This window comes from Myotis lucifugus, unplaced genomic scaffold (assembly GCF_000147115.1).
Source record: "Myotis lucifugus unplaced genomic scaffold, Myoluc2.0 scaffold_34, whole genome shotgun sequence".
In the NCBI taxonomy this organism is placed as follows: Eukaryota; Metazoa; Chordata; class Mammalia; order Chiroptera; family Vespertilionidae; genus Myotis; species Myotis lucifugus.
This window is the reverse complement of record NW_005871082.1, coordinates 8675108-8690283: the sequence shown is the minus strand read 5'-3', so window position 1 is coordinate 8690283 and position 15176 is coordinate 8675108. Positions and strand designations below refer to the sequence as shown.

The following is a 15176-nucleotide window of genomic DNA, read 5'->3' as shown; positions in this document are numbered from 1 at the left end:
GCTTCCATTTTTTAAAGAGAATGTGAAAAGAGCAGCAAAACTTACCAAAGAATAGAAGACAGTCAGTAGAAAAATGTCGCCCCAACCAGACAAAATTGTAACAAACTATGAAGTCATCGCCTCAAAGCATTTGCACAGAGAAACCACAAAGCAGCAATGCAAGAAATTAGGAAAATAGTAGTGGGACAACTAGTGAAGACGAAATGGGAGCTAATGGAATTCAGGAAAGAAATAGGAAGGAAAAAAAATCCACTAATGATCATGAAATGAAAATAAAATTGGAAGGAACAGATGGCAGGATAGGCGCTGTGAAGAACACACACAAAAGGAATGGAGAGGATAAAATTACCAAAATGAGAACCAAATCGTAAGCGTTAAAAAGGCACAGAGGAAAGTTACAGACATAAAATACAGGCAGAAAAGTGATAATATATGTGTAGTTGGAATCCCCAAAGGACAGAACTAAAACCATACAACAGAGAAAACTTTTAGAGATGACAATCAAGAAAACTTTCCTAAAATCAAAGGAACAAAACCGAGTAGTGGTATCAGATGAAAGATAAAGACATAATCTTTTGCATAGCTGAGCAAAACATCAAGTCACTTACAAAAGGGAAAAATATTGGGCTGACATGAGATTTCTCCACAACAGCATGAACATCAGAAGAGAGCGAAACACCTACAACACCTTGAAAAACATGGGAGTCAGGATTTCATTTCCAGCCAAACTGCCATTCAAGGGGAAAGTTGTTTTGAACAACACAAGACCAGGGAATATGACTCCTATGAGCCATTCTTTTTTTTTTTTAATATATTTTATTGATTTTTCACAGAGAGGAAGGGAGAGGGACAGAGAGTTAAAAACATCGATGAGGATGAGGAAACACCGATCAGCTGCCTCCTGCACACTCCCCACTGGGGATGTGCCCGCAACCAAGGTACATGCCCTTGACCGGAATCGAACCTGGGACCCTTGAGTCTGCAGGCCGACGCTCTATCCACTGAGCCAAACCGGTTAGGGCCCATGAGCCATTCTTAAGGCAACCATTTGAAGCTGAATTACAGCCAATCGGGTGAGGATGAGGAAAACCATGGCAAAAAAGACTAGAGATGAATACTGACGACATTTAACTGAGAACTACAACTAAAATAAATGTATCAGGAGAACAGACCAGAATGTAAATGATATACCCTGATGTTATAGAATGACACAGAGTAATAATTGATAGTGGAAGAGGGAAAGGAGGAGGATGCTAAGTTCACCTTATATTATAGTTGAGAGCCAAGAGGTATCATACATCTAAAGAGGGAAAATCAGCTGAAGTATATTTAATAATTTAAAAGTAAACATTAAAAGGATGCTGTCCAGAGGGCGACATCATTGTCCATAATAGGGAAATATTAGATATTAGAACACTGAGTTGTTATATATTATTATACTTATAAAGTTAATCCCTAAGATAAAAATACAAAACTCCCCCAGTATCAGAGACACGCAAATATTATACAACAAAAATTGCTGCAGGAAAGAAGTAATTATAGATCACCATATGATCAGTTGTGAAGAGCATTTATCTAGTCCAAGAAATGCAAATGTTCACTTTTGATCTAATGAAACGACAGTGGGAGGACAGGAGGATGGGAAGAGAGCCGTCTCCAGTGGAGCGGATGAAAGAGAACTAACTCCTCACCTTCCACCACAGGAAGTCAAGACATAATCCCTAAAACCTGAACATTCAGGAAGTGGCTACACGAGTGTGATATTCAGAGTCATGGAGATAAATATCAAAATAACCAAGCAAAAGAGCATAAAGTGGTTGCCCTGGGGAGGTGAAAAACTGCTGTTTTTCATAAACAAACCTTCTAGAACATTTATATGGTTCTTTCATATATAACTTTAATAAAAAGTACAATTTTTAAAAAGGAATTTGAGCACAACCGAGCAGTCTGAGTTCAACTGCCTGATTCATATTTGGATTTTTTCACTTTAACCTTGTCATGAGGTTCTTTCAAACTAAAAGCTCCTGAGTCTCTCACTGCTTTTTTTATTTTATTAATATATTTTTATTGATCTCAGAGAGGAAGGGAGAGGGCGAGAGAGAGATAGAGACATTAATGATGAGAGAGAATCATTGATCAGCTGCCTCTTGTATACCCCACACTGGGGATTGAGCCCACAGCCTGGGCATGTGCCCTGCCCTGGAACCAAACCCATGACTTCTGGTGCATAGGTTGACACTCAACCACTGAGCCATGCTGGCCAGGCTGGTTCATTTTTTAAAATAATTTTGAGAGAGAGAGAGAGAGAGAGAGAGAGAGAGAGAGAGAGAGAGAGAGATTTTTTTTCACTTATTCATGCATTCATTGGTTGATTCTTGCATGTGCCCTGACTGGCCATTGAACCGCAACCTTGGCTATCACCACGACACTCTAACCGACCAAGCTACCCGACCAGGTGCAGTTCTTCATTCCTCTTTGCCTTTCATTGAAAGCCACGACGACCCCTGCATTCATGTGACAGTGTTTCATAAGCCTCCTTGCAGCCTTACGCTGCCAAGTGTTCTGCGAGGACAGAAGTTTGACAAGCGCCATCCCTCAGGATGGCCTGCAGAGGAAGCGAGAGTGGCAAGCAAACGGTTACCTATGGTGGTGATGACAGTTCCAGCAAAGAAAAAGGCACTTCCGAGGTCCCAGTGGCTGCTGTTGTTGGAGGAGTTTCCTATCGGACTCACTCCTGCGTTGTCAGCGTCAAGGGCATGCTGCAAAGAGAGTGAGAGAGCGTGAGGCTGGGTTAGAAAAGTTAAAGGAAAAGAATTTTCCTGCTCAACAACCTGCAGTGATCTACAGGGGACTGGTTACGTGAATGAGGGTACAGTCACAAAGAGAAACCCTACACACCCACTAATTAAAATGAGAAAATGCGTGTGAGTGGGGGAAAGTTAGGGTATAGAGTAATGGTGCCATTTGTGTCAAATTTGTAGGCACAGGTTTATGCAACCCAGCCCTGGGTTATGCAAATTGCATACAGATTGCTTTGCAAAGACATAGAAGGGTTGTCTGAAAATTGTTACCCAAAGTGGTCATTCCTGAAAGAAAGGCTTTCTGCTGCTTTTGACTCTTTTCTGTTTGTTAGAAAGTCTTACATTGAGCTTGTTTCAGGAGCACAGGAGGTAAGAGCTTGGGCTACTAGGTCAGACTACCTTCCCTTTCGGAAGCTACTCTAACCTCTCTAAGCCTAACTCTCCTCCTTGGCAAACTGGGGATGCTAATACCTTCCCCACACACTGGTGGGGAGGATTCAATGAAATGGTCCAATGTAATGGACTTAGCTCAATGCCCTCTACCAAGTCAGGCTTTAACTAACAGCCAATGTCATTTCACTGTTTCCCCAACACACAGACACATACTGCTCCTTTTCAAAATAAACAGCAGTCACTCCTTACTGACCTACTGGATTTGGAGTCCCATACACCTCAAAATTCCCCCCAAATTGGCCACATTGATGATACTACTAAGTCCTCCAGCCCGGGCAGGACACTCCATGAGACAGACCCTCACCCTCCTGGGCCTTTGCCCACGCCCTCCCCGAGCGTGCTCAGACTTCAGGGTCTAATCCGGGTCTGCTTTTTCTGGGAGGTTTGTGCAGAATAAAGTGAAAATCTCTCAGCAGCCCTTCTAAGCTGGACCCGGCCAACCCCTTTCAGGCCAGAGGAGAGGGGAGAGCAGGGAGGAAGAGCAAACAGGTGAGCTGGGGCCAGGAAGGGACAGGTGGGAGTTGCAGAGCGAGGTGACAGACATAGAGCAACTTCTAGAACAACTAGAGATCCTGTTCCCTGAATAACCCAGGTGGAGCCTACAAGATGCAATTAAATATATATATTTAATATATTTCTATTTGACAGTATTACAGATGTTTCCCATTTTCTCCCTTTTTGCCCCCCTTCCACCCAACCTCCGCCCCAGCCTAGGCCTTCCCCAAGACACAATATTGACATGTGATTATATAGGGTGTCCTAAAAATGTATACACACACTTTGAATAATTATAAAGGCAGTGTTTATTAAAATACATTTCATTTTCAAAATTGAGATAACAGCTATTAAAGTGGGTATACATTTTGGGGGGGGACACCCTGTATTTATCCTTAAATAATGCCCTTTAAGCTTTGTTAAAACAGACATGGTTGCCACAAAATCAGATCACAAGTGAAAAAGTGAATCACCCTTATACGTTGCCTTTATGAGCCTGGGATATTTCAAACTCTCTAGACCAGGGATCAGCAACCATTTTCCATAAAGCACTAGATAATAAATATTTTAGGCTTTTGGGGCACGTATGGTTTCTGTTGCATATTTATCCTTTCCTTTTACAAACGCTTAAATATGCAAAGACCATTCTTAGTTCACATGTTGCACAAAAACAGGCTGTGGGCTGGATCTGGCCTGCCCTTGCACAACTGACTGGATAATGGAAAAAAATCCCCTTTTGTTAAATCTTTAGTCGATTCTTTCCTTTCTCTAAGAACATGAAATACTATGCTGGCCACTGTTTCTAACATAAACCCTGGCACCCCAGAATTTAAAATCCAGCTGCATGGGGTGCGTACAGGCTATCTTTGCCAATGGTTTAAATCGGCCTAATTGACAACAATCATCAGGGGCTCTGCTCTGTTCTGCTGTAGAGAAAAGACAGATGGCGAGTCCTTTCTGCTAGTAAAATATCCATTTTCCCTTCGCTGTGAGTGCCACCAGACCCAGCAACAGGCCCTAACTAGTGTTTATCTCCTCATTATATATTCAGCGCTGATGGGCCCACCTGGGCATCATACCTCAGGAGCAGCTCTGGGTCTCAGGCACTTAGGTGACCTCACATCACGCCATCAATAATGAATATTTCCAACTTCTATGAAGCTGCAAAGAGAGCTTGGTTTCAACCAAGTCTCCCTGTGCTGAGTATTGCCGACAAACATCATAAGCAGATCCCGTACTGCTCCCTGTGCTGAGTATTGCCGACAAACATCATAAGCAGATCCCGTACTGCATATGAAAATACTTTTCAAGTCTGTTTTTTTTCTGAATTATGCAATTTATAAATAAATAATGTAAAGTATTTATCAATTGAAACTATAGAAGTGTGATTTCATTTTATCCTTTGTACTAGTTGTGTGTTATTCAATTTTATCCTTTGTACAACTTGTACTAGTTGTGTGTTATTCAATTTTATCCTTTGTACAACTTGCAAAAAAGTAAAATTATCTCCCACTTCAGTGGTAAGAAAACAGGCTCAGAAAAGTTAAGTAACTTACCCTAGGGGACACAGCCAGGAAGCAGAGAAGTCAGGATTCAAACCCTGACTGGGCCCAAGCCATGGTTTTGCATGTGGTACCCAGAACACACTCCTCTCCCACAGCCATACTGGCCTCCAGGCAGAGATGAGGGGGAAGGACTGGCATCGTCTAAGAGTTTAGGCAGAAGGGACCTCCCAAGGGATAAATTCTAATGAGATGAATTCTTTGAAGTGGAAGCACCAAACCTTATTTGGCTCTTGGAGCTGGTAACAGCTTAACTGTGTTGCATTAAAAATTAAATTTAAAAATAAAGAAAAAAAATTTGGACAGGTTGATTTTACACCCTGAGAGGGAGAGAGCAGAATAAAGAGAGAAGAATCCCTGAAAGGGAGGAAGGAAAAAGAGAGAAAGGAGTGTCAATTGACATGTGGGAGGTTCCAGGTCAGTTCCAGCATTGCCCAGGACTTAAAAAAAATTATTTTTATTTTTTTTATTTTAGAGAGAAACGAAGGGAAAGGAAGAGAGAGACACAGATATGAGAAACATGGATTGGCTGCCCCTTGTACGCATGTTGACTGGGGATTGAACCCCAAACCTGGGTATGTGCCCTGACTGGGAATTGAAGGTGCATGGGATGACGCTCAGCCAACTGAGTCACACCAGCCAGGGCTGCCCAGGATTGTTGTCAGTATCCACCTTTAACTTGCTTTATCTATGATGTAAATCCCGCTCTCGCTCCCCCAAGTCTTCAGTAAAGTGGGCTCTACACCCAAATGCCTTTGGGAAGCGGTTTTGTGGAAGTTAAATATAAGCATTGTTATAGGCACAGTGGGAATAATGAGAAAGATAAGCCCTTCAATGAGTCACTGAGTTCTTGCTAAGGCTTTATACAATCCCTAGTCCCGGGCATGAGGTTTGACTCTAGATCTGATGAGTCAGAAAGACTCCAACAAACCACCAGCATGAAAACAAATCAGCACACTTGGGTTATGTACACATAGGGAAAACCCAGCACAAACAACTGTTATCACTTGAATTAATAGCATCATTTTTAGTTCAATAAGAATATTTCTGATTGAGTTCATAGTTCTAACTTTAATCATCTTCTAAAAGATTTTCAAAGGCTCTTAATTGTTTGAACTCAAGAAAACATTTTAAAATTAAATGTATTTGCTTTTAATTTGCTTCTCCCCTGCCCCGCCTCCCTCTCTGTACTCAGGCTGCAAAAGTGAAGATAAGCCAGCCCATTAGAAATGTCTGAGCACACAGAGAGTGAAATAAGGTCACTGAGCTGTGTCCTGTTTGGCTTAAAGATCAACCCAAACTCTCCCTCTCCATTCTCCCTCCACTACCCCTATGCTTCAGGACCACCTGGGAGGTATAACAGAAACTGCAGCCTCTCCCCAGTGAGGCAGGCCTCAGGTTGATGTGAAGGAAGAGTGACAGGGGTAACGATCACGTGGACCCCCCTCTCCCTCCCAACTGTCCCCAGTGCTGTAATCCCATCACTCGAAGCCCGGCTGCGTAAATCACTTTCCGGACGGCGTGAGACACCGTCATGAGTGCTAGCTCGACACTGAGATGAACAATGACCCACAGGGGACCACTAACTGTCTGTGGCTTTTCTCCTATGATCTGTGTGCTCGGTGAGATCATCTGTTTCCTTATGTGGCACCAAAAAGAAAGCTGTGCTATCATCGCTCAGCTTGTCTGAGACTGGCTAAAGGATGCCACCGATGGGTGCCCTATGGGTGTACACCGATGGCGAGGGTGATCATTTGACGTATGGCTCAGTTGAGGATGCTTGCAGAATACAAGGCGGCTCTGTTCATAAACATGTTGGGACCATAGGGCAGGTGCAATCCAGCATGCATGGCCACTTTCTTCATTGTTCACCCCACTGTGGTGAAACGAAAAGACCCCTCATCGGGGGCCACAAAGGTGGCTCTGTATGTACAGTATTCTTAGTCCTAGTTGGCAAAGGGATTTATGGAGTAGACAGCTAGCCAGGGGTTGAGGCAGGACGATGGGGTGGCTGTGAAAGTGGCTTCAGAAATGTATTAAACGTGAGCATTCTTTCAGCCATTAATGGATAGAAGGAGAGCCACAGACCCTGGGAGGCGAACAAAGGCACATGCATTCAACTCAAAAAAGCCTCTAATAATGCAAACCCTCAGCAGCATCCTTCTACCTCCTCACACACGGGGTAGGATGGGCCTCGGGTAGGAAGTGAAAGGATGGTATTAATTTGGTTGCTACGGTTGCTTTTTATTTCTCCTGCTTCAGAAGTGCTTCTCATATAAATATTTCAACGAAGCAAAAGTGAATATCCTGGTGTAGGGGGAGGGGCAATTTCACATCCACCAGCATGGTCCTGAGGAGAGTATATGATATACACCCTGCTGTCTCTGCACTTGAAAAGGCCACATCATACTATTTCAAACAGGTTTGGTGGTGATAAACTGTATTTTTTTCTTGTCTGGGAAGTTCTTTATCTGTCCTTTGATTCTAAATGATAGCTTTTGTTCATAACACCAAACCAGTATTATATAAAATGTTAAAAAGGTTTTCTTTAAGAAGAAGAAAAATAGAAAAAATATATTAACAATAAAATGGCAATGAATACTAAAAACAAGTAAACAAGCAGAACAGAAACAGACTCATAGATTCAGAGAACATTTTGATGGTTGCCAGATGGGAAGGGGGTAAAAGGGATGGGCGAAAAGGGTGAAGGGATTAAGAAGTACAAATTGGTTGGTACAGAATAGTCATGGGGTTGTAAAGTACAGCACAGGGAATACAGCCAATAATATTGTAATAATGTATGGTGTCAGATGGGTGGGAGATTTATCGAGATGACCACTTAGTAAGGTGTGTAATGTCTAAACACATATAATAATGTATGTCAGTTGTAATTAAAAACAAAAAATGATGAAAAATAATAGTATTTCAAACAGCAGTGGGAGGGTGTCAGAGAGAAAGTCTGGACTCAACCCAGCAAGGCGCTTCTGGGGCTGATTCCAAGAAGTCTTTGCTTCAGTGTGAAGAGATAGAGCATGGGAGCAACTTGTGTTGAGCCCCTGCAAGTTACTCAACTTCTCTGAGCCTCAGTTTCCTTATTTATGAAATGAAGGACCTTCCAGCAGGGATTTTTAAAAAATGTGTATTTGATTTTGGACAGTGTGCCTTGTCATTTCATATATAATAATATTAACAATATTACAAGAATCCTTTCTGAGCCCTTACTAGTACACAGGCTTACTCAGTTAACCCTCATGATGACCTCTCGGGATGGTCATGGCTAGCATCCCCATGAGACACATGAACTTGGACTAGCGTAGTACCTTACCCGTGCTCACACAGCTTGTGGACACTAATAGAATTGTCAACAGGAAGATGGCCATCCTAAATGCTGGGAAGGCAGCTTCTCTCCACCCTCTGTGTTCTTCTTTCTCCCCATCTCAGACCCTCTGGGGAGAGCAGGCTGGCTCCCACCCAGGCTGGGCAGCTCCAGGATCTATGAGAGGTGAAAGGAGAAGGGAAAGGGCACTGATGCCCATGTGCCTTCGCCTCCCACCCAGGCAGATGACCTATGTGGTAGTCAGGCCCGGGCTGGCCGGAGTGGACTGGGCATCCTATGGCCATACCACCTCAGAGGTTCCCACAAATAAATGATCAAAAAATCAATCAATCAATCAATCAATCAATCAATCCAGGCCATAAACAAGCAAAGAGAAAGGCAACTTCAGGGCCACAGTGAGTACTATGATGGTGTTTATTTTTCTGCTGTCCTAAGTATCAGTTATGTGTAAATATTAGCCTTTCATCAGGTCCCTGGGGGAGCCAGGAAGCAGGCTTTCATCAGAACTTCACAGCCTGGTTATGAGTCTACAGTAGAGCCCAGCTGCAGAGTGGACAGGATGAATAGGAAATCTGTTTGGAGAATATGAAAGGAAGAAAGCCAAGGTTTCTGGACCACACATTCAGAGCCAATGGTCTTAGACAAGCTCGCTTTCCTTGTTACCACCAGTTAACTCTTTGGGGGTGAAATGTTCTAAAACTCAATTCATCAGCACCTACACTCATGACTAATCGATGTAAACATTATCCAGCCGAATTTGGGGGAGCTCCTTCACCATCCAAATCGTACCTAACAAGGTAAAATTAAGTTTCTTTCTCTTTAACTACGTGGAAGGATGAAAGAAGAGAAATTTTAAGCCACGAGGAAATTATCAAGTCTACTAAGGAAGTGAGGATATATGCTCTGATAGGTCAATAAACTTTTACACTGTCAGCGGTCAGCGTTCATCCCGGTTTGGACTCAACCTCTACAGACTCCATAACAAATTCGCAGAGTGATGCAGAAAAATCAGCCTGGTTCTGAGGAGAGTGTATGATGTACGCCCTGCTGTCTCTGTACTTGAGATTATTCCTATCAAAGATGAGTCTAGCCAATTTCTGGGCTACAAAAGCAGCTACAGGGATTCCGGTTCATTGCAGAATGGGCTGACTCAAAGATCACTATTCCTGCTATTGCTGCTGCATTGGAGAGAGTCTGAACTTTAATCGATTACTAAAATCATGATAAAAAAAAAGATGCTTCTTCTACCTTGTTTTATTGTAGCTGTTTACTGACTCTTTCTTGCTCTTGAGTGTTCAATATTAATCTCAAATTAATATTTCATTTCCTCTGCACCCTTAGAGAATGTCAGCGCCTACTGTCACGATCTCTCTGATGATCAATGTTTGACGTGGGGGCAGACACAGAAGTGAAGACCCAGAAACTTTGAAGTTCTAGAATTCTCTTCAAAATAATCATAGTTGCCAGCATTTGCAATGTGCCTTCTTATCGTAGTCCTCACAAAAAATCCTGTGATAATAAATCCTATTATCGTTTCCATTTTCTAAATGAGACAACAGAAACAGAAGCCACTTGCCCACTCCTGCAGTAGTTAGTGAGTGCCAGAGTGGGGACTGGGTGAAAGTCCACTCTCTTAGCTCTGGCCTCCCCCTCCCTCCCACAGATATCTGTCTGCCCAGCTTGCAAACATTTTTCTAAAGCTCATCTGTTATGTCACCTTCCCCCACCTGAGAAAATGACAGTAAGAAAAGTAGGAATTTGTACTTCTGGTCCTCATTTTTCAAAAAACAAAAGACAAAACCCTCATTTACTCAGTGGAGTTAACCTGCATCAGCAAGCTTTTTATCCCTTCTGCCCATTTTCACCAAGAAGAAAAGAAAAGATATGCTTTCCATATAGACTGATGCAAACCTGAGTGATCACTCATGTACTTCAGTTTTAAAGAGACTGTATTGACCCAGCCTCAACACCTGGCATGAAGGTGAAAAGCCACGCCCCTCTAGAGCACAGCCAACAGGTAATCATTATATTCTGGTCTGGTCACAGGTGAATGGAGGTCCTTTTGGGGGTCCCACAGGTTGAATCAGAGATGCCTACTCTGTGCACAGCCCCAGTCACACTGGGCTCGAACTAACCACTCAAGCCAAGTTGGTCTCCCCAACCAAGAATAGAGCACTGTGGGTAAAAATATGGATTCTGGACCCTGAGTCCAGATCCCACTTTTACTTCTCACTTAAGTGTGGGCAGGTTATTTAGTTTGTCTGTTTCTTGGCTGCTTACCCCTACCTCAAAGGATCAATGTAAAGATTAAATGACTTAAAATACAGAAAGCATGTAGAGCAGAGCCTGGCCACAGTAAACACCATGGAAATGTAGCCAGGGACACTATTGACACTAGACAAAAGTTCTGGGGGACAGGAAGTAGGCATCTTGCACCTTTTGCTATGTTTTCCTGATCACTAGAGCTTAACACAGCACCTGCTTCAGGACAGGCATTCAGTAAATATTAGCTATCTAAATGAATATATTTGATTACAAGGAATGGAAGTAATTGTATGAGCCACACACCATCAAAATCTTGCTAAAAGGGATTCTCGCTTTGTTCTAAAAAAGGAGCAAACACGTGCACATTTATGTATAGATGTAAACACAGTAGCATTCATTTCTGGGATTTGTTTTATTTTTATGGGCTTTTTTTTTGAACACTGAATTCTCATTTGCAAACTCATTTTTCCAGTGACATGCCAATTTCCATTAGCTCTTTAATTTCTGGTTTAAAAGCTTTAGCTCTTCTTCACTACACAGTGATGGAATCAACAACCCCAGGGATAAAAACAATAATAATAATGAAGTGGAGGCCTGTAGAGACAGGCAAGAAGCCACAGGCCCAATCTTGTCCGCATGGAACAATCTTCTGCATGTCGGCTTTGCTAGAGAAAGGGCAGGCCTCTGACTTCAGGGCAAAGCTGGGAGGAGACGCTTCAACTCATCAGAGCTGTGTCCTTAGGCAGAAAGAACCCACACCTGCACTCACCAGAGGTCACCTGCCGCCTGGGCTATGGCCTAAACTTCCTGCACAAAGGCTGCTGGGAAGAGGGGATGACCCAGAACAGGAAGGAGAAAGCTTATCTGGCAAGGATTTCCACAGGCTGATGAATGGGTGTGTCAGGTGTCACTTTTTTCTTAAAATCCTTACATTTCTCACCATGTCAGCATTGAGGGCTGGAGACACCAAGGGAATCTTCTCCTGCCTAAAAGAGACAGGAAGATGATTCAAAAGGAGTACTCTTGACAACCAGAATGGAAAGAGAAGTCTTATGTTGCACAGAAACAAAATCATGTTCTGCTTGGTTTCTTGAAGGTTTGGAAGGTTTCTTGAAGGGTGCTTGGTCTCCCAAACAGATCTAGAAGGCCCCATTAATTCATTTATTCCTCAAACCTACACATCGTCCTTGGGCCAGCCACTGTGCCGGGCGATGAAAGACACAGACTCAACCTGAAAGAGCTCATAGTCACAGGAAGGAGACAGATGAGAACAATGATGATTATCCAACAGAGTCTAAAAAGTAGAGGTGAATGTAACCCATGTCCTCCCTGGTGGGCACCTCATCCTACACTGAACCCACCCCCATGAAACTCGCCGCCTGTCAATGTGGTGATTACCTGGAGAAATCACCACCATGTGACCCCATGCAAAGTCTTTGAATGTTTAAGAATTCACAGCGTGAGAAAGGAGATCACAGATCCCTAGCCACACAGACACAAGCATTTGTCCTGTCCCGTCTGTCGGTGAAGCCGCCTCGTGATTTTGTCTTTGAGCATTACAAAAGATGAACGTCTACTGCTTTCTCCGAGACTAGTCATGACAGAGTTTCTAAGACAATTGTACTGGGGACAGGGAAATAAGCAATTGTGGCCTGGGAAAGCATTGGACAAAGAAGTTCTTGGGATGGCGTGACTATCACATCAAGTTCCCTGCAAAGGCGACTCCAAAAACATAATCAGTTTACTTTATTCCACTGCCAAAGAAATGCAAGTACTCCGGGTCTGCTTATCACTGTCTATTCAGTTCTGTTCCCTGGACTTCACCTTGAAGAAGAAAGATGGAACAGGGCGAATGTTTCCTAATTGTTTCCTAAATGCCAACTAAATGCCAGGCACTTTATATGGGTTATCTCATCCACTCCTTCCAGTATTCCGAATGAGAGGGACTACCTGGTCCCTTCATAAGTGGAGCCTGACATTCAGTGGGATAAGGGATCAGGCCTACCTGATTCTAGTGTCCCCACTTTCCCCCCTCCTGGACACCCCTTTCTTTGAAAATGTAATAGTCCACATTTTTAAGATTATTGTTTAAAGTATTACAAATAGTAGTACATATGTCTTCTTCTTCTTTTTTCCCCCCCAATTGTAATAGTCCACATTTGGAGTGCAATAGTACCATGTCAGACAGCCCAGGTTTCCCTAATATCCCTCCTTCTCCCTCCAGGCTTTTCCTTGGAGTAAAAGCTTTGGGAAAAGGCCCAGGCGTAGTGTAGTGAACACTCATTAGTCACACAAGTTAATGGTATCACACAATGGTTAACATATGGGCTCTGGAGTTCTACCCGCCCCCCCCCAACTGAAATCCCAGTTTACCCACTTAACATGGGCAAACTGCTTAATGTCTTAGAACTTGTTTGCTCATCCCTAACATGGAATGATAAAGACAGAACCTACCCATCAGCTTGTTGCAAGGGTTAAATGGGCTCAAGGACGGAAGCACTTAGAACGGCCCTGGAGGAAAGTAGACCACCAATGAGCGGTAGCTATTTTTTATCACAACAGCTCTTTGGGGTTTCCCTGTTACAGTCATCTAGACTCCTTCACCTGTCTCAGTGGTGAGATTCTAGAGATGGATGGGGCTTGCGTGCCCTCTATGGGCTGACCAGCTGAGGCCCCGCTCTGGTTAAGTAGCCTGCCCCAGGGCACAGACTAGAAAATCCAGGTGCCTCACTGGGATATGTGGAAGCCAGGCTCAGAGGATACAAGGCCCCTGCCCTCAGTCACACCTTGAAATCAATGGCCACCACATTGTTCAAGTGATCTGCTCCTTGGGGGCTGCCTGAGCCTTCTGGGTTCCCCAGGTTCCCTGAAACTGTGTCTCAAACCACGCAGAGAACCATCAGGAGGAACTGAGATCAACAGAGCCAGCCCAGGGTTTACCAGATAGATACGAGGCTGAGCGTCCCCACCAAAGCTCAGCATAAAAATGATTATCTAGGTGGCCAGCGTAAACCCTCTACATGGAATAGAAAACTGCTAAGTGGCTTCCCTGGGCTCGAGCCACAAAGACACAGCAGCTCGGAGGAAGCAGCCCAACCCAGCACTCAGGGGAGCAATTTCCGTGAAGAGGACTTCATAGAAGCAACATGAGGAAATTGGCCAATTGGAATATTTAGGATTTGAAGTCCCAAAGGGCATTTCAGGCACTTGCTTCTCTTTCCTCTTAGCAGAACCCCAGGATGCCACACCTCAGGGGCTTTCTGGTTGCCTTTTCTGCCTTCCCTACCAAATACATGGTAGCAATCACAATAGCGAAAAGCAACTGAGCCTTTTTGTTTAATCCTCAGGGCACCCTAACAAGTGAACACTGTTATTAGGGAAGGGGAACTGAGGCCTAGGGTCATTCCCCAAGTCACAATGCCCATGAGTAGTGCAGAGATCACTGGGAAGGTTAGCTCCAGTCTGGATGCTGACGGCCAGGCTATGCTGCCTATGTGGCCTCTGTTTGGACAGGGACGTGGAGAGCGGAGCAGGCATCCAGAACTCTTTGCTGAACAGGGAATGGGTCGTTTTCAAGTTTACTTTGTCAGATTATCTTAAGTGTGGCTCTGTCTCTATCTCTTAGCATCTCTCATCTATGATGTTGCAATATCATTCTAACTCAGTGGTTCTCAACCTTCCTAATGCCGTGACCCTTTAATACAGTTCCTCATGTTGTGGTGACCCCCAACCATAAAATTATTTTCGTTGCTACTTCATAACTGTAATTTTGCTACTGTTATGAATCGTAATGTAAATATCTGATATGCAGGATGTATTTTCATTGTTACAAATTGAACATAATTAAAGCATAGTGATTAATCACAAAAACAATATGTAATTATATATATGTTTTCCGATGGTCTTAGGCGACCCCTGTGAAAGGGTTGTTCGACCCCTGAAGGGGTCGCGACCCACAGGTTGAGAACTGCTGTTCTAACTGGTCTTTCTTCCTCTGATTTCTCCTTCCTCCAACTGAACTTCCCCATTGCTGAAAGAGTTATCTTTCCAACAGAAAACTTTCATCATGCCACTACCTTGCTTAGTCTTTCAGTGACTCCCCACTTCCCACAGCAGAAAGCCTAAACTCCTCGGCAAGGCTCTCTGGGCACCTCCCAAATCCTATCCCCACCCCAGTCCCAGCCTCCCTACCCTCACTTCCCACACCGCTCAGCTCAAGCCACACGGACCACTTGCAGACCCTTCATAGGCCCACACATGTCC

At 43.7% G+C, this 15176-nt stretch overlaps 1 protein-coding gene across 1 annotated transcript in view; it reads right to left on the bottom strand.

The window, feature by feature from the left end:
• The window catches only part of KCNK10 (potassium two pore domain channel subfamily K member 10), a 103448-nt gene that overhangs the window by 39872 nt on the left and 48400 nt on the right, over positions 1–15176 (bottom strand). Inside the window, exon 3 of the mRNA XM_006086982.3 lies at positions 2642–2759. Within this exon, the coding sequence (XP_006087044.1) occupies positions 2642–2759 (118 nt within the window). The remainder of the gene's footprint in view (positions 1–2641; positions 2760–15176) is intronic.